At 34.6% G+C, this 20,678-nt stretch overlaps 1 protein-coding gene across 1 annotated transcript in view; it reads right to left on the bottom strand.

Annotated features, from left to right (window-relative positions):
• VPS50 (VPS50 subunit of EARP/GARPII complex) overlaps positions 1–20,678 on the bottom strand; it is a 119,842-nt gene that overhangs the window by 89,113 nt on the left and 10,051 nt on the right. The window contains exons 3-9 of the mRNA XM_037507961.1: positions 14,896–15,018; positions 13,739–13,810; positions 11,632–11,685; positions 10,770–10,840; positions 9,681–9,798; positions 9,560–9,595; positions 1,600–1,682 (exon numbers count right to left, since the gene is read on the bottom strand). Coding sequence (XP_037363858.1) covers positions 1,600–1,682; positions 9,560–9,595; positions 9,681–9,798; positions 10,770–10,840; positions 11,632–11,685; positions 13,739–13,810; positions 14,896–15,018 — 557 coding nt within the window. The remainder of the gene's footprint in view (positions 1–1,599; positions 1,683–9,559; positions 9,596–9,680; positions 9,799–10,769; positions 10,841–11,631; positions 11,686–13,738; positions 13,811–14,895; positions 15,019–20,678) is intronic.

The raw sequence follows: 20,678 nt of genomic DNA, 5'->3' as shown, positions 1-20,678 counted from the left end.
ATACCTTCACTTAGCTATCCCTTCCTGCCCCTCCTTCAGGGGCATCCTTAGCCATGATCCCTTAAAGAGATTTAGACTCCAATGTTGACACTTAGCTCAATCAAGTTCCTTCTCTCGAAAGTCCCATCCGATTTGTGCCTACTTTAATCCCTGTTCTCCTTGATGTTGATTATGTTTGGTATGTTACTACACAGGCAATTTCAAAGCAAAACACCTAGCTATAACAAATACCCAGTAAATAAATAACTGCCTGAATTATGTTCACCCAATCATAAATAAGTTGTGCTTACTCTAACAGCTTTATCACCACAAATGATATAAACAGGTATTACTATGTTTTCTCAGGATTCAGAAAACCAGGTTAGAAATTTTCAAATACATTCAACATACTAGAGCTAATTCTCTAGTCACTCAAATTAAAATTTGTCAATGACATAATCAAGTTTTTAATAGTGACAATTTTCCATCAAATGAATAAAACAATGATATCACTGACACTGCCCAACTATGTTATCTCCTAATCAAATAAACAATGTGTACTTCAATATTCATGACCCTAAAGAAAAAGATTCCATAGATATTTAAATAGCAATTTTAGGGGGAAAAATATCTAGTCCTCATTCTAAACTCAGCAGAGACCTACGATGTCAGAGTATATTTTAAAAAAAATTTAAAACAAACCTGTATTAATGTTTTGCTCCTATATCCAGTAGATAGACATCGCTAATAATTGCTCCTCAAATACTAGAAATAAACATCTGTAACATCAGTAATCATGTTCACTGACTGCCAGAATTTCTTTCCATACAGGAGAGACTAAGAGACTATATTCTAGGATGGGCAAGAAATTGAAACTGGGTTTGCCAGGCAATCATACTATTTTACCTAGACTGTATGTTTATTTGTGATGGTTTTAGAGAAACAAAGGAAATTACACCTCAGGATTATGGTCTCCCAAGGTACAGAAAAGTAATGCAAAGCCTTCATTATCAGTAGACCAAAAACTCATTAATAAAGTTAGAGCTAATAGGAAGAGATAAAGTAGTCATTTCACATTGTATGTTTTATAAGTGATTTTTTTTAAACAAAAGATGCAACCTGTCAAGTACATAATCACTTAAATATTGTATACAGAGGATTAGTATATAAAATGAAATCACAAATTTTCTGAAAGAATTCTTATTATGATGTGCCAAATATTTGAAACGTATAGATCTGAAAAACAAACAGCAATAATACTCTCAATATTTATAAGCCAGCAAAGCTAAGGAGGAAGAATGCCCAAGAGATATGATGGAGAAATGAAAAGATGAATTTATTCCTTTTTACTATGTTACAAAAATGAAACCAATCAGAATGGAAAGAATATGGAAAAAAGCATTTCAATGAGGTGACAAAAAAGAAAATGGTTAAAAAGTATCTAACATTTCACACCTTAAGAAATATTATTTATAATTGCATTGTACTGCCCATTTATGAACAAGAACGATGAACTAAAATACAGCACTTAATATTAACTTTCAATATCTACTAACTTTGTAAGTTTCACAACTCCACAAAAATTTGACAATAGAATCAGCTTTAAGAAGTCTACCTTACCTTATACAACTGTAATGTTTAAAAGTGCTGGCAGCTTTCTGACATTCCAGGCACAATTGAATAGCTCCTGGATAGTCTTCTTCCTTAAGATAAGAACAACAAAAGTCATTAGACTGGAAACAGTTTTCTTAAAGCCCCCGGAAAAAACAAAGCTCTGTTCACACTCTATCCAAAAGTCACAGAACCAGAAAATTTTAATTCCTTTTAAAAAGAGGATTAGAATACCAATGATAGATAAATAATAAAATATAAATAGGCAACTAGCTCCAGGCATAAAATGTATGCATAGAAAAAAATATTCTGTTCTGTCAAATACCTAGTTACAGTCCTCAGTAACCATGACATGTGGTTAAAGCCCATATAGAATTATAAGCTGTTTCACAGAGGTGTTCTTTAACTGTTAATATATGTTCTTTCAGTTATAGTCACAAAAATCATCCAAAACATATGCATTCTACTACAGTCAACATTCAACAGTTCTATCACCAAGAAATCAATAAATATTTTTCAATAAACTTGAAAAAAAGTAAAATAATCATTAATATCCTCAGAATATTTTTAAGTAGGAAAAAATGTTAGCACTTTCACAACTAAATATATTCTGGAGTCAATGAATCTATAAACTATTATCTATATATTTCTCTTTTAAGTTTTAATATTATTAAGTTTTAATATGCAGAAAGATAGTGCTAAGAATAATTCTGACCATTATGAAGCGAGATACCTATTTCTTATATATATATATGTATATATATATTTATTTATTAATGAAGTACCATTGTTACCTTGTTAATTTTTTGACAACGTAAGATTTCTCTCTAAGATGGGAATTCGAATCAACACGGTGGTGGGGACGCACTACGAGTAACTCTTCCCATTAAAAAAAAGTTAATAGGGAGGAAAAGTGGCAGCTCCCTGTGAAAACCAGGACACAGGTGACTCTGGTAAACTGCCCAAAGAGTAAAGTTGCCATAGAAGAGGACCAAAAGAGAGGAAAGCTCAGAGCCTTCCCCCACCCTCCTCCACCCACACCCACAAAGCTGGTACACTCTGACCAACAGAAAGAAAAACAACAACGAGAACAAACTAAAGATCAAAGAACTGTGAGTGGAAAAGAACTATTGCAGGCACTGCACCCTGCAAATGGGAACTGTGGAGAATTGTGGGGGAATCACCACAGAGGTAAGCGAATGGCTCCAGGCACCACTGGAGGAAGATAAGGACTCAGGGAGAGACCTGCAAATAGCCCAAGGCCTGCCACTAAGCTTGTGCTGAAAAGCACATGCCCGCTCGAAAAGCATACCCATACGGATCGCAGCTGCCCAGGTCCCCACTCCCAAGACCTAGGTTTGTGGGGAGACGCGTGGGAACTGTCATTGAGGTGAAAGACCCTCACTGAGTAATCAAAAACCAGGTGCTTGGGCATGGGGGGGGGGGAAGGTGCCATTTTTGTGGACAATGACTTGGGCTACCACCCGCATCCTGGATCTGAGGGCTTCAGAATGGAGACCCAGGGCATGAAATTCGGGGTGTGGGATCCCCATGATGCGTGGCACAGGGCAGACACAGCACCCCCACGCCATTGAGCCATTCCACGCCACCCCCACTCAGTTCCCAGGAGACCCACAGGGAAAACACAGAGCTCTGAAGGATACTAGGAAAGCTCTGTGGTGCCACTAGTGATCAAAACAAAATCACCAATTTCCTAATAGTTGGAAGCCAGGGTTTCCAAAACCATCCTCAGGCTCTGAGAGGGGGTGGGCCACGCAAACAGGCGTAAGAAGGGAAACAAGTCATGGAGCAAGACCCCATTCTGGAACTGAGTGCTAGGCATAGGATTTGGGGCGTGGAACACGTCATAACAGTAGGCACTGCGCAGGGTGACAGCCTTCGTTTTGGATCTGAGACCCTGAGATTGAGAACTAGCGCACAGCACCCAGCATGAGCAACAAACAGTCCCTATGTAGAGGTGCTCCCCTCTCCCACTTCGTTTCTCAGAGAACTACAGGGGAAAAGCACAGGTCAGCAAGCACAGGTGTCTTGCGCCACATAGTGACCTAAGCAAAATCACCAACTAACTGATTCCCTGCTGGAACTGAGTAAATACAGAGGGAGGGAACTGTAAAGATAGTGCCCAGCAACACAGCCACAGCATCAACACCCTCGTGGAGTTTTGGCCTACCAGTGCTGGTCTCAGCCTGGTAAACAGTTTTCGACACCCTTGAAGGAGCATTCCTAAGAGATGCCCACCAACACCAGTGGCACAACGTCCCAATACATAGAACAAATTAGAAAGCAAACAGCAGGGAGAAGGGAAAATACAAATAACCAAGCAAGCCTGCAGAAGAAGGATACACCACAAAAAGAAAATCAGTTACCAGAGCTCTACAATGACATGGAAGAAGTTCTCTGCCTGTCAGATATATAATTTAGAATCATCATGATTAAAAAATATGACATAAGACAAATAATCAATGAACTGAAGAACGAAAATGAGACCTGAAGAAAGGAAATAAAAGAAAAGGAGGACACTAAAAGATTACTGGAGGAGACAAAGAGCTCTTAGAAAAGCATTGAAAATAGAACCAAGGAAATGGAAGAATGGATCAGCACTCTTGAAGATACAGAAATAAAAAGAACCAAAAGAGAAAAAGAGAGAGAAGTGCAAAGGAAGAAGAATGAGAATCCCCTTAGACAATTATCAGACTCCATGAAGAGAGGAAATATAAGAGTTATAGGCATTCCAGAAGGTGAGAAGAGACAAAGGATCTGAGAAATTATTCAACGAGATAATTGAAGAAAACTTCCCAAGTATGAAAAAGGAGACGAAATATAGACATACAAGAAGCAAGAACACCCAATTACCACAATGAAAAGAAAACTACAGCAAGACACCTAATAGCAACGCTTGCAAGAGTCCAAGACAAGGAAAAAATAATGAAACTGGAAAGGGGGAAGAAACAGATAACTTATAAGGGAAAATCAATCAGGTTAACCTCAGACTTCTCTGAAGAAACACTAGAGGCAAGAAGAGAACAGAGTAACATATTCAAAAACTTCAAGACAGCAAATGCCAACCAAGAATACCTTACCCTGCAATGCTCTCCTTCCTCTATGAAGAAAAAATATGGACCTTCTCAGACAAACAAAAACTCCAGAAATTCATTACAACTAAACCCCACTCCAAAAAATTCTACAAGAAGTTCTAAAGCCAAAACCAACAAAGGAATGATCAAGAAGAACAGAATAAAGTGAGGAATAAAATCACAAAAAAAAAAAATGGCAAATACAGATGTCAACATATCAATATTAACTCTAAGTGTAAATGGATTAAACTCATCAATAAAAACATACAGACAAAAAGCACGCTGGATTAAAAAACAAAATCCATCCTTCTGCAGTCTCCAGGAAATGTATTTTACCACAAAAGATAAACACAGTCTGAAAGCAAAAAGTTGGAAAACAATCCTATAAGCAAATGGACAAAAACAGAAGGCAGGAACAGTTATACTTATATCAGATGAAATTGACTTCAAATTAAAAAAAATAAAAAGAGACATAGACGAACACTACATTATGATCAAGGGGACAATACATCAGAAAGATATAACACTCATCAACATACTCACCAAATGAAGGAGCACCAAAATATATTAGAGAGTTATTATCAGCTCTGAAAACGGATATTAAAGAAAATACATATATAGTGGGAGACTTCAACACCCCACTCTCACCAATGCACAGAATGAGACAAAAAATAAATAGACTAGCGCCCTAAATAAAGACATAGAACTCATGGACTTAACAGACATCTATAGGACACTGCACCCAAAAAAATTCAAGTACACATTTTTCTCAAGAGCACACAGATCATTCTCCAGAATCGATCACAAACTGGGCCACAGGACAAACAACAACAAATACATGAAGATCAAAATCATTCCAACTATCTTCTCCAATCATAAAGGCATCAATCTAGAAATAAATCATGAAAAGAAAACAAGGAATCCTCCCACTTCATGGAAATTGAAATCCACACTACTGGAAGACCACTGGACTAATGAGGAGATCAAAGAAGACATTAAAAAATACTTTGAGTTGAATGACAAGGAGGACACCACTTTCCAGAATGTATGGGATTCAGCAAAAGCAGTATTAAGAGGAAAATATATAGCAATACAGACTCACATCAACAACAAGAATGAGCCCAAAGAAACAACCTAATCTCACATCTCAAAGAGCTAGAAAAATAACAACAACAACAACAAAAAACCCTAAAGCCAATAGAAGAAAGGGAATAATAAAAATCAAAGCAGAAATAAACAAAATAGAAATTCAAAAAACCATCCAAAAGATCAATGAAACCAAAAGTTGGTTCTTTGAAAAAAATGAACAAAATAGACAAACCTCTAGCCAGGCTCACAAAGGAAAAACAGGAGAAAACACACATAAATAGGATTATAAACGAAAGAGGAGAAATCACAACAGACTCAGTAGAAATCAAAAGAATAATCAGAGATTACTAAGAATACTTACATGCAAACAAATTCAACAACCTAGAAGAGATGGACAAATTCCTAGAATAATATAAGCATCTAAAGCTGGATAAAGAAGAAACAGAAGACCTAAACAGGCCAATTACAAGCAGTGAAATTGAGGCAGTAATCAAAGCACTCCCCCAAAACAAAAGCCCAGGTCCAGATGGCTTCACAAGTGAATTCTATCAAACATTCAGCAGTGAATTAGTGCCTATCCTACACAAACTCTTTCAAAAAATTGAAAAGAAGGAATACAACCAAATACGTTCTTCAAAGCCAACATTACACTAATACCAAAACCAAACAAAGACAGCACAAAAAAATAAAATTACAGGCCACTCTCCCTAATGAACATGGATGCAAAAATCCTCAACAAAATCCTTGCCAACAGAATCCAACAATGCATCAAAGGGATAATACACCACGATCAAGTGGGATTCATCCCAGGGGCACAAGGATGGTTTAACATATGAAAATTGATCAGTGTAATCCAACACATCAACAAAAAGAAAAATAAAAACCATATGATCATTATCAATAGATGCTGAGAAAGCATTCAAAAAAGTCCAACATCCATTTATGATGAAGGCCCTTGAAATTCTCGGGATAGAAGGAACATACCTTACCATGATAAAAGCCATATATGACAAACCCACTGCCAATATTATTCTCAATGGCGAAAAGCTGAAGGCCTTTCCTTTAAGATCAGGAACAAGACAAGGATGTCCTCTCTCACCACTGTTCTTCAATATAATACTGGAGGTCCTAGCCAGGGCATAAGATAAGAGAAAGACATACAAGGAATCCAGATAGGGAAAGAAGTAGTAAAATTGCCACTATTTGCAGATGATAAGATATAAAAAGAGAACCCTAAAACTCCACAGAAAAACTACTCAAAATAATCAACCAGTTCAATAAAGTAGCAGGATACAAAATCAACACACAAAAATCAGTACCCTTCCTATACACAAACAATAAATCTGAAGAAGAAGAAATCAAGAAAATGATCCCTTTTATAATTGAAACCAAAAATCAAATACTTGGGAATAAGCCTAACAAAAGAGGTGAAAGACCTATACAAAGAAAATTATAAAACACTATTAAAAGAAATAGAAGAAGACACAGAGAAATGGAAAGTCATCCCCTGCTCATGGATTGAAAGAATTAACATAATTAAAATGTCCATCCTACCAAAAGCAATATACAGATTCAACGCTATTCCAATAAAAATCGCAATGACATTCTTTAAGAAATACAACAAATACTGATGAAAATCATATGGAACCACAAAAAAAAAAAAACAAAAAAAAAAAAACAAAAACACCAATACCAACGCCCTATTGATGAAAACAAAGGAGAAAGGAGGTATCACACTTCCAAACTTGAAGCTATACTACAAAGCCATAATAATTAAAACAGTTTGGTGTTGGAACAAAACAGACACACAGATCAATGGAACCAAATAGAAAGCTCAGAAATAAAACCACACTTATATGGACAACTGATCTTTGACAAAGGAGCAAAGAATATGCAATGGAACATGGACAGTTTGTTCAATAAATGGTGCTGGGAAAACTGGGCCACCACATGCGAAAAAATGAAACTAGACCACTAATTTCACTGTGCACAAAAATCAACTCAAAATGGATAAAAGAACTGGACATAAAACCTGAAACCATAAAATGTATAGAGGAAAATATAGGTAAAACACTACAAGACATACATCGCAATAACATCTTTAAAGACTAATCATCCAAAGCAAAGAAAGTCAAGGAAAACATAAGCACCCAGGATTACATCAAACTGAAAAGCTTCTGCACAGCAAAAGAGACATTAACCAAAACAGAGAGACACCCCACTGACTGGGAAAAAATCTTTGCACTCCAGTCAATGGATAAGGGACTGATCACAAAGATATACAAAGAAATCACTCAACAAAAACAAAATAAGCAATCCAGTCAAGAAATGGGCAGAAGAACTTAAAAGACATTTCTCTAAAGAGGAAATGCAAATGGCCAGCAGACATATGAAAAAATGTTCAATATCCCTTATTATCTGGGAAACGCAAATTAAAACTACATTGAGATACCACCTTACACCAGTAAGAATGGCACATATCAAAAAAACAAGCAAACAAATGTTGGCAAGGATGTAGTGAAAAAGGAACTCTCCTACACTGCTGGTAGGAATGCAAACTGGTCCAACCACTGTGGAAAGCTGTCTGGGAGTTCTGCAGTCTACTATGTTTATTGCAGCACTATTTACAATAGGTAAAACCTGGACACAACCCAAATGCCCAAAAATAGATGACTGGATCAAGAAGATGCAGCATATATACACACTGGAATATTATTCAGCAATCAAAAAAGATAAACTCATGCCATTTGCAGCAACGTGGATGGAACTAGAAGCAATTATGCTCAGTGAAATAAGCCAGAAGGAAAAAGAAAAATATTAGATGGTTTCACTTATAGCAGGAATATAGGGGAAACAAATAAGACATCAGCATAAAAAATAACAACAGTACAAAACATAACAATGCAAAAACAGACAATTATAAATCAGAGACATCCTGCAGGGGAGGAGGAGGGAGAGGGATCAGAAGGAGGGAGGGAGGAGCACAGGGGACTGAGCTGATGGTGCACGGGTGCACTGGTGAAGGAAACTCTATGGGGACGACACCTGAGGGGGTGGGGGGAAGCAAATATTGTTTAAAAATGAACAATGATGTAAAAAAATAAAAACAATATTAAAAAAATAAACTTCCAATTTTAAAATAAAAAAAAAGAAATTTAGAAACATAAAAAATGTTCTTTATGTTCAGAGCCAAATTAGCAAATGCAAGTCAAACCACAGGTGATGCTGATATTATGACAAAATATATACCCAAAGGAGTTTAATCATTATCAGAAAACATACATATAGTATATTAAGCTTTGGTGAACCTTATAATAGAAGTAGTAGAAAATACTAAGAAAGCATCAAGGAAAAAACACATGGCTCACAGAAATTGAATTAACATATGTGATACCAGTATGAGGAACCAATTACTATATGAGATATCAAATATGATATAGTCCTTAAATGAATACGTGATATTAGAGGCAAAAGATAATCTTATTGTTATTTGGGTGCAAAAAAATCAAAAGATACTGAAGTTAACATTCCCACATTGCTGCAAAATAAATACCCCACCAAATAATCTTTTTCTAAATGAAGTATATTATGTCAATAGAAAAATGTTCTATACATGTACTGTTACATGTGTACAAATGCCCTTTATAAAATATACCAATAAAGAAAAATTCACATCTGCATTTTTCCACTATAATTTTTATTTCAATATTATCTATTTAATAAATATTTTAATACATAAAACTTATCAGGATCACCAAACCTCCAAGCATTTCACTTAAACTTACCTCTAGCATTTCACTTAAACGCACATCTGTTCTTTGCTGGGGAAAAAAAAAGAAATCAAAGGTAAAATCTGTTTCAACCATAAAGTTAAATTTAAATTTTAAAAAATTAATCTTTATATACCAATGTTTTTATAGTTCTCAGAGATTTCAGAAGTCCAATCAGCAACTGACGTTTCCTTTGATTTGCAAGAAGGCCTAAACTAGCTTGAGTAAAACCTTCCTTTGCAATATTCAAATGTCTGCAAAATTGAATAATAAATAATTAAATTTTTTACGTATGAGAATATTATCCACAAACAACATTTAGAAAACTAATGAGATAGTGTCCTGGGTTACTCTTAGAACTGGGAATTCTGACCATAATTTGACAGATTCAGTCAACAGTTCAACCTAAACAAGGAATTACTCAAAGTATTGGGAGTAGACTCGTGCCAATCCTCAAACTATTACTGGCCTACCACAAGAAAAGTACAGAAATCGATAGCTTGCATTTCAAAAACACTTAAAAACTGACAGAATAATTTCATGCTTGATTAATCTAATGATAAAAAATGGAACTGCATTTTGTATGTCTGGTTTTTATTTCATTTTTATGGCATTTTACAAAAATAATTTACCAAAAAAAAAAAAAAAAGGTGGAAATTTAAAAATGGCCCTTCACCAGTTTTGAGAAGTACTGATGTAACCCATAAAAAAACAGTAATGTTAGCAATCCTTCTGCCCTCCTGTGACTTTGCAGGTGCTTCCTTTCACCAACTCTCTCCCTCTGCAGGGCAGCAGCCTCCTGCCTGCCCATGACACGTACCATGCCTGGGTTTCTCTTCATTGACCTCCCTCAGCAGAGGCAGCTCTCCTCAAGACCACTTGCCTATAACCATGCAGACCTCTCTCAGCAAACCTGTCCCTTTCGGAGCAGCTCTTTCTGCCCACTAGTGTCTATGCAAGTGTACTTTACTCTTCTGCCCCTTTTCTAATAAACCTGCTCTTTCAAATATATATATAAAAAGTAATACTTTAAAACCAAAACTAGATTTAAAGGTATTTTCCACCTATCTTCTTAATATAGTTTAAAAAATGTAATATAAGTTATTAATGAATGGTATTCCAGAAATCATAATTAAAATTAATTATCAATGATCATTTTATTCAAACATTTCAAGAAAAACATTATTTACCAGCTTAAAGAACTAAATATCATCAAATGCAATACCTCCTCCCATTTGTGCAGATAACAGCAGCTAACTGGAGACCTGTCTGTAATGAGGTAACTCTCTCAAGTTCCTATGAAAGATTAACAGTAAGTCATGACTTAGGCACTTTATTTTTTTTTTTATTCATGTTACTTTAACAAAATTTTAGTGGGTTTCAAAGAAATATCTGCTTGAAAAACCAAGTAGCAACAAAAATACTTGAACTTGAAAATGTTGGGATATTTTCCCAAAAATTATTTCCAATTACTACTTTCAATTGATGTTTAACAATAACATGATAGAATATTTCATCACTATTGCTTATAAGGAAATCTAGACTCAACCTGTTTTAGATAGGCATAAAATATTAATCATATAGCCATTTAAGTGTTCCTACCTAAAAGAACATCACAAAGTAATCTAGGATATGACAAATACAATTTCTGTTGCTAAAAAGCTTTGACAATGAATGCCTTCATTTGAACATTGGTAAATATTCAATAGATGTTGAAGTCTCTGATTTTCTGATGTAAGGTAGATTCAGTGAGAAGTTTCAATTTTACCATATTTCAAAGGCAGATTGTACATCACCATTGAGCAGCCATTATCAATGCTTTGTATGTTACAAAGTACACAGAAGCAATTTTCACTGGTCTTGTAAAATTTAGAAAAACCAAAGAAACGACTTTAAAATCAGAAAAACAATACTCCTTCAGTTCGGTAAATGCTTCCAAAGAAGAGGGAAAACACACACAAACACCCCAAATAAAATCACTATGGTGCTTCAGAACTACAGACAAAAGAACATATTAAACTATTTCAGTGTTAGTCATTCAAACATTTTTAAAGTTCTACCACTAAAAATAACAAGTAATATCCTACCTTTACATAAGCAGGCTGTTTTTCAAGGATTAAATCTGCTACTTTTTTAGAGACCTATAAGAACATGCAATCAAACAAAAGGAGGTAAGAGAAAATGTCTCATCCTTCCACATTTTACATTAAAGTTTTTACAAGAATTTTCCATAGGTTTCCCCAATAACTTCTATAGCAGATATGGGCATGCTATGATCACACATGTCTCTAGGCTACTAAATTAGTAGAAGTATAGCACATAGCACGGTACTTGGTCCTTAACAGAAACTCAGTGAATGATCATTATTACTATTATCGAGTATCATGATTTGATTTAACTAAGTGGACAAAAGCGCAATAATTATTAAAGGTACAAGATTTTCTTTAAAAAGATAAATTTGTTAAGATAAACAACGGTTTAATGAATTTATGAAGACAATATTTGGGAAACAAAGAACAGCCTTGTACTGTTTAGATTCTTTGTACCACATGAGAAAAACAATAACGTGGTCTTCTACTTCTGAAAAGTTGAAAAATGTGATTTTTTTTTTTTAATTCTATGAAGACAGGCAAAGTTTTTTCAGTAACTCCATTAATGTTAACATATTTGTTAGAATTATAAAGATTTTGAACATGAGGCTTGTATTTCAGGGGTCCCTAAACAGCTTCACTACAGAGATGCTCCAGCTAGCATGTCACAGTTTAGTAAATGCTTGCTCAAGAATAATCAACAACTCTTTCCCAGGTCAACTCAGAATAAAACATTACACACAGGATTCGTCCTTTCACATTTTCTTAATCTTCTTTGAATTTGTAGAGATATGTATAGATTTATATAGATACAAATTGGCATAGGTACACTCAGACACAAGCCCACCTAATTTTACTAAGTTGGCTTTTTTTAATATTGTAGATGACACAGTTATTGTTAGTCTGCACTGTACCAAGCAATGTACTAAGTGCATTTCCTGTATTACCACAATTAGTACCTGTGACAATCTATTGCGATGATTACATGCTTCCTTCTTTCCCAGATAAGCAATCTTAAAGTATATTAACTTGACCATGATCCCACAGTTAGTAGTTGCAAGACCAGGGATCCAGTGCAGGCTTATCAAATTCCAAAGGTCACTACACTACATGGCCCTCATGATGGGGCTCATTCCCAAGAAAATGTTACCACATAAAAGTACACAGATGGAAGAGTACATAGCAAACATGCTGAACCCAAGAGGAAGCAAAAGATGCCACCATCCACTGAAATCTAATCCTCTAAACGTATAACACATTTTTACTACACAACCCTCTAGCTCTCAAGCCCCTTCCTCATGCTACTGCTGTTACCCATAGGAAGATCCCAGAGCCTAATGAGACTTCTGGGTGTAATACAAAAGAAAGAAAACTTTATCTTCCTTTACTTACCAGATGTATTATTAAAAATTTCCATCTTAAATTCAAATAAATGTATTACTATTGTTACTTTAATATAAAAAACAATAAGACAACATACTACCATTATTTAGTAATCTCCTTATAGTATAGTTGGAGATTTATATAGGAATTCAGCCTAAGATGAGGAAAATATGGAATCACAAAATTGCACATCATTAGAGAAAAATGCAGGCTTAGCCCATCACCTAGCAGATGAAACTAAAGAGATTTATCCAGGTTAATGACTGTGCGACATCACACAACTAAATGGTGAGTAAGATTCAGATTTTCTGAGTCTTAGCCCTATATTTTCTTTGGGCCTATTGTAACTTAAAGTGAAGAAATTTACCCTCTGATAGGAATATTCAATCACAAAACTATAGGTAGGGAAGTCATGCACGCATGACAGGGAGCCTAAAGATACTTACTAATCTGAAAAACAGTTCAATATTCTTTGATCACGTTTAGAATTCCAGAGAAATACTCCAAGTTCTAGAAGTAAATCTATTAAGGCAACGTGAGGGAAACTGAATAGGTATTACATTTTGATATAAATTAATCATTTGAGAGAGTCAAAGTCATGATAAATATTAAGATTTGTTTAATATATTAAAATACTAGATAAGCCATAAAACCTCAATTGTTACACCTCTGCTCTATGTCATTTACCATTTTGTCAGAAAGAAAATGTCTTTTTACTTACTGCAGCTTGCTGTTGTTTCAATTTGTCTCTGTACTCTTCCAATTCTTGCAAATTGAGAACAGGAGGGAGCTTCTATAGAAAAAAAGTCCATGAAGAGTTAAAATAAAAGATAACTTGACTCAGTTTCATTTACCTGGACCCCTCTAACTAATTAACTATAATCTGCTCAGACAAAACAGTGCTATATCCCAGTCCCATCCATTCCCCCTACGAGATTCCTGACACAAAAGCATACACGTTTGTTATCCAACTCTGTGGTGATCAATTTCCCCCCTTTACCCTATCCTGCTCTCTTCACTGCCACTGATCTGACCTCTAGGAAATCCCATTACCACTGGGATCCCTGACTCCAGAGCCTGGAGATAACGCTTCCAGGACCTGACATGAAAACATGAGAACATCCCTAAGCCTCATCCCCCTAACCTCCAAACCACAAGTATATACCTACTTGTCTATATGGAACTTAAACATACTTATCTCTGAAATACCATGAACAGTAACTACAGTGTAACAGTGACAGTTGCTGAAGTACTAGATTATATTGACATTTGGAGGTAAGTATGGAGAAACTAAAAAAATTGCATAGTATTATGTAGGCATGAAACTGGACTCCAAGTCTTAGACAACTGATGGATGAAACTTAAGAATAAGATGGCAGCTGACTGATTTCTATATGTAATAAAGTATGTATTCATATTGCATTTCATTTCATATGAAACCAAATTTTACTATTCTGACTTTTTTTGAAGTTTCTATAAGTTTTCTTTTTGTATGCTATGTGAATTTTTTTATTATTTTCTATAAATTTTAAATGCCAGTGTTGCAAACATTATGGCACAGAGATATAAATATAACACTTGTGTAAGTATACACTTATGACTAAAAATCACAAAGCTTTTATTAACATATTTAGCCAATATAAAATAAGACAGAGGCAGCATACTAATATATTATATGCTAATATTTAAAAACCAAAAATACAACATTTTCTGAATGGTATTCTATAGCCGCACAGTTCATTTAATCACAAAATGGTTGACAAATACCAGTTCTGGCATCAAAAAATATGAAACCCTTAAAAAGTATTCAAATTTCACAAATTCAATCACTGAACAAAATAGACTTTAAATATGGTTTGATCAATTTTTTTTTTTTACCTCCAGCTCATATTTAACAATATCAAATGAGTCTGTAGAGAAATACACTTGTTCAATACTATTAATTAGTTCTTGTTCAGCTTGAGGGTCAGTAGGCTGTTCTCGAAGTTCTCGAAATTCCTCCTTTAAGGAAAAAAAAAAATCAAAATTAAATTAAATTAAAAGTGAAGAAAATCACAATTAAGCACTTGTTGTTGTTAAAATTCTATTTGCATCAAAGTGAATGACTGTCTTTATACTCAAAAATCTCCCAGGAATATTTGTATCAAGGAGAAAAATTAATTTAAAAACCTTTGGAAAGTTCTTGGGGAAAAAGGTTACAGTCCTACACTGAAAACTACTCATTCACTAAAGGAAAAACTGGCCAGTTAGAAGATTTAGACTTTATTTTCAATTACTCCTGTGTCAAACCAGTAGCTGAGAGAACTCAGATATTTAAGAAAAAACAATGTAGCTACCTAAAATCTATCAAATATACTCATCACATATATGTTTTCTCCATTTAACAACATCCTAAAATCTGTCTCGCCACAGATAACAAGGAAACAACTCAATGACTTTAGTGTCACCACCAGACCCTAAGTAATGTTTTAAAGCCATAACTTTATATCTTTTTCTGCTGAAAACCTTACTGCTCAGCTAAGAAACACTAGCTATAGAAACAGTTCTGTAATTCTTTGAGGTTTCCATCAGTATACTCATACTGCTAGCAGTGATCTGATTGTGAGCCTACGTATTCTGTATTTGATAAAATGCATTCTTTCCAATTATAGAGAATACTACAAAGTGCTTGACATACAAATCCCTACCCCTAATATCAGCATCCTTGTCCTTGCAATTTCACTGCAAATTGAGTAAGTCTCCAATTAACTGGGAAATTTCAGTGACTCAGATACCCACTCTCTGTCACACTAATTATTCCAGGCATTATTACAGACATAACAATTCACCCATTCAATCTTTTTATTCAAATTAATCTCAGATATATTTAAGTACACAAAGGAAACAAATATTAAAATCATGTTACCACCATTAAAATAGTTCTTGATGAGTCATCACTAATACACAAAAATTACATGGTCCACAGGACATTTTTTTCCCAAACAATACTCCAGATTTTTCTTTTTGCAAGGCATAGTTTTTCGTTTATAAAAAGCTCCTCGCTTATATATCTTTTAGACTTTAATTTGTATTTTAAATCTGTAAAGTTATTAACTATAAAATTATCTCCTCTTAATAGATTCAAGCTAAACGAAAATATTAGAGCAATAAATCTGAAACTCAAGAGATAGTTAACTGTTTAAATTTAAAATTCCAGTAAATATAAAAGAGAAGGCAAAGTTGTATAAAAGTCAAACCTGCATTATTGAAAGTGCATAGAAAAGAAAATCCCTCTTTTGAACCAAAACTCAACTTATAAACTATATTAACAAAAACGGTCAGCAATGCAGTCACCATGTGTCAGCATGCAAGCACACACTCTGAGGACAGTGAGAAAGCCAGCACCCCAACAGTGGTAGCTATGATCCCTCACGGGTTTATCCACAGCACACTAATCTGTGCAGCACTCTGGACAATGACACTGAGGAATAGATTTGAGTTAAATCTTTACCACTTGCGGAATATTTTCCAACTAGTCTATCCATAAGCAACCTCCCTATACCTAGTAGAAATTTGAAATGACAGAGACATGAAATGAAAAAAGAGATCAGAAATTCCTGGCAATCTCCTAAAAAGTCCACAGGCATTTGAAATACCAGCTTCAAATGCTGTGCACTGAGGGGGGCATTAAGATCCGAATGAGGGTCCTCCCCGGTGGTGCAGCGGTTGAGCGCTGGGTTGCGAAGCTGCCCGCAGCCTCTGAAGCAGTGTATTTTGTCAGTCTGCCTGTTCTGTTCCCCGCTCTGGCTCTGGTGAATTCTCTCGCTCTCCTGCGCTTCAGACTGTACCCAGTGCTTGCATAAATAAATTAAAAAATAAATAAATAAATAAATAAATAAATAAATAAATAAATCTTTAAAAAAAAATTCCAAATGAGGCTACAGCAATACCTCCCTAGCAATTTCACAGCACCACTAGACCACTAGCAAATGAACGTAGCTGGTACCATTAAAAAAAAAAAAAATGTTTAATGAAGATTATAAAAAGCTATGGAGCCAAATGAAAAATGAAATAGATTGCAATGAATAAGCATTTTTTATCTTCAATATATAAATGCCAATAGCATCTATGGCCAAGCTTAGGTTCTCCACATACTGCCTACTTGATTGACCTGAAGGTAAAGACACTTGGGTTTTAGTTGCAACCCTGCTATTAACCTTGGGCAACTTACTTAGTCTCTCCATGCCTCATTTTTTTCACTTGTAAAGGACACACACACTCAAATTCCAAAGTTATTAAGAATGTCAAAGGGAAAACATGATTTCACTTATAAATATCTCACAAGTGTACATTTCACAAATGTGATGAACCTGTAAAAAGAATACAATCTGTATATGTATATAAAAGGTCAAATGCCATTCCTTCCTAAGGAACTAAGCAATTATATCACAGAAAGCAGACAAACTCATATAATTTCAAAGAACTGACATGTAATACTTGACACTCTAAATGTAAGTAACCTGGACTAAGGAGAAGGATAAACCCAAGAAAGGCAGAAAAAGAAATGCAGCACACAAAGAATCAAGTCCAAAACAAATGCCCAACACTACATTCCCATAAAATACCCTCTCCTTTCAAACAACTCAGTGGCTCCTGGGTGAAAACATGCAGCTGAACTCATTCAAATTCCATTCTGACTAGACTCCCAAGCACAGCACTCCTTTTAATCCCACCGCACTTGTAGGCTGTAAGATTCTGCTTCTTGCCTAATCAATCTTCAAATGTTTCACTCCTGTTAGTGCTGCCTGCTCAATCGGATTACACATTTCCTGTGAACTGAGATTTCTCCTTACTTGCTATCATTATATTACATGGAGCCAAGGCATACTGTAAATAATCACTGTTCAAACCAAAATTAATGTGTATAGTGAACTGTATAAATATATATATGTGAGTGTTGTGTGTGTGTGTATATATATATTTATAAACAAAGGTAAGGAAAAAACAGTAAGTTGTTTTGATTGTTAACATTTTTCCAAAAACTCTTAATAAAAGATTTCTTTCTTCTAACGAAAATTAACAATGATTGTTAAATTATTTCAGTGATATTTTTATGAATGTAAAGTAGAAAAACAGAAACAGAGTGTATATTCTTAACACAATTACTCCCTAACTTTCTCTCTATATGAACTGGTTTCCTATGATCAGAGATGTATAAAATACGTAATTCTTCATTTACGACAGGATCAGTTTGCAGGCCAATATACATGTATGAGACAAAATTTTACAAAACCAAAATGAACAAAAGATTTCCTACAAAAAAACTTAAAAGTAAAATAAGGGGAAGAAAAAAAATGAAACTTCACACCATATTAAAACACATGGGGTTTGGAATGAAATATTTCAGTCTTACAAACTACTGCTAATTACCTGTAAAACATTTTTAAAAGATTTTTACCTTTACATAAATTTAATGCGACATAGTAAGTAACTTATACATATTGTCATCAACATCAAAGGCTGTGTAAAACTTTAGAATTCAAAAATAATTTCCGAAAACTACCAACCATCAAATGTGCCACAACCTGCCTGCCCATGGTAATTAAACACACCAAATATAAGGAAAATGTGCATCAATGTCAACCCAGATGGGAAAAAAAATGAAAGAAAATTACAGTTAAGGAGATGACTTTCATTGTAACAAAGGAGTAAAAAACAAAAGTACACAAGGCAAAATGAACAAAAAAAAATTAAATCTCCTTTATTATCATTAGGAAATAGCCTGCTCGCTTTCAAAACTCTATTACTGACTTATCCCAGTCAAATTATATATTTCAAGTTAGCAATCAAATTTTTTAATTTCCTACTATGTAAAAATTCCCCATACTAGAGTGAATATAGAAACAAAGATGAGTAGAATACAGCTCTTCCCTCAAATAGTAGCTTAAACAATAACAGGGGTCAAACAAATAAACAATGACTATGGGAGGAAGAACATGAGAAACAAAATCATATGACATCAACATTTGGGGGGCAATATTTAACTGGCATCTCACCCATGGAGATACCAGATTAGGTAAAACTTCTAATTTGAGCAATCTAGGGGAATATATTTACAAATACAAAGCAAAGTGTAAATGAAATACAGTGTAGTGGTAAAGTATACCACAGGTTAAGCAATGGGGTATAGGGCTCCTTGGAGGGTAGAAAATATCATGGGGGAAGGTCTGCATGTATATAGGAAGCAAAGAAATGCAACAATTGAGATCTCTGGAAATCCAGTATGTTTTTTATATATACATACACATATATACATATTCTGTATTCTTCCTTTACTAAAAATTCTTCCAAGACCTTTATTCTTCCTACACTAAAATACCTTTACACATATCCCTTTGTCATATGCTATATCAAAAAATTAACATAAAAATTCATTATTTTCTTAACATAATCAAGCAAGATTATGTTTAGAAAGTAGTACGCAACAAAATCATTCAATATTCTAGAGGCTGTCTTTTCCAGTAGTCACAACACCTTGTAAATCTACAAATAAAACTATATTTATTTTGACCAATATTGAAATAAAGTGACATGACTATACACATAAAAATGTCCATCAAAAATGTAATTATGAAAAGTGAAGAAAGCCAATAACAATAGAAATTTCAGTCAAGACTTTGATTTTCAGCCAAGTCATTTTTCCTCTAAATATTACAACACAAGATTTTATGAAAACTGGAAGTTCAAGTCTATAAAACAATTGGAGCTCTCAAATGTTAGCTGTTATAAAACATTCCAGTACATGCATGGTTTCTAAAGAACTAGGCTGTAACTTCACAAGGCAATTTACCACTTAAGAGTTCATCTCTTAAGGGAATGTATTCAAGTTTAAGAGGTGGGGGAAAGACTACCAATTTTGCATTTAACTACTACTTTCAAATTATATAAAATAGGGGGTCCCTGGTGGCACAGGGGTTAAAGTCTCCTCTCTGTCGAGCTATCGCCAGCCACTGCATATGAGTTTGATCCTGTGCCAGGGAGCTAGCCCACATGGCAGAGCAGACCTCTCCTGTCTCACCCGCTGCTCCCCTCAGCAGTGTATTTCAGTAGATTCACCTGTTCTGCTCCCCGTCCTGTCTCTAGTGAATCCTCTCAACCCCCCTACACTTGTGGCCTACACCCCAGTTCTTATATGCATAAATAAAAATAAATCTTTTCAAAATTATATAAAATAGACAATACTAAAAATTCCAACCCAAGTTCAGGGTCTTTCATGTTTTTACTTTTATAAGTATACAAAGTTCGTGAAGACAGCTTATCAATTGTCCTTGCTATCACTAAACTCAATATTCTTTTTAATTTTGAAAATAATTTAACTGAAGTTTAAACCCATGGTATAGCTTGAAAACTCATAATCTTCAGCAGTTATTTATCCAAAAAAAAGGATAAATATAAAATCTTCCAGTCACAGGTCAGTTTTCAAAACCCACAGAAAATATATAGAATAAAAAATGAAACCCAAACCAACTTCTCTTTCCATATTTAGCTTAGTAGACTAGAATTCACATTATATAGTTGAATGGCAGAATGTACTATGTTGGGAGGAAGTGAGGGAGAAAAGAAGAAATTTTTGTAGAGTGTGAATTTTAACTTGCCAAAACAAATCTCAAAGGCATTTTTTT

Source organism: Talpa occidentalis, unplaced genomic scaffold (genome assembly GCF_014898055.3).
Source record: "Talpa occidentalis isolate TD23 unplaced genomic scaffold, MPIMG_talOcc4v2.1, whole genome shotgun sequence".
Classification (NCBI taxonomy): Eukaryota; Metazoa; Chordata; class Mammalia; order Eulipotyphla; family Talpidae; genus Talpa; species Talpa occidentalis.
The sequence above is the reverse complement of the archived record's forward strand: the minus strand, read 5'-3'. Positions and strand labels throughout refer to the sequence as shown.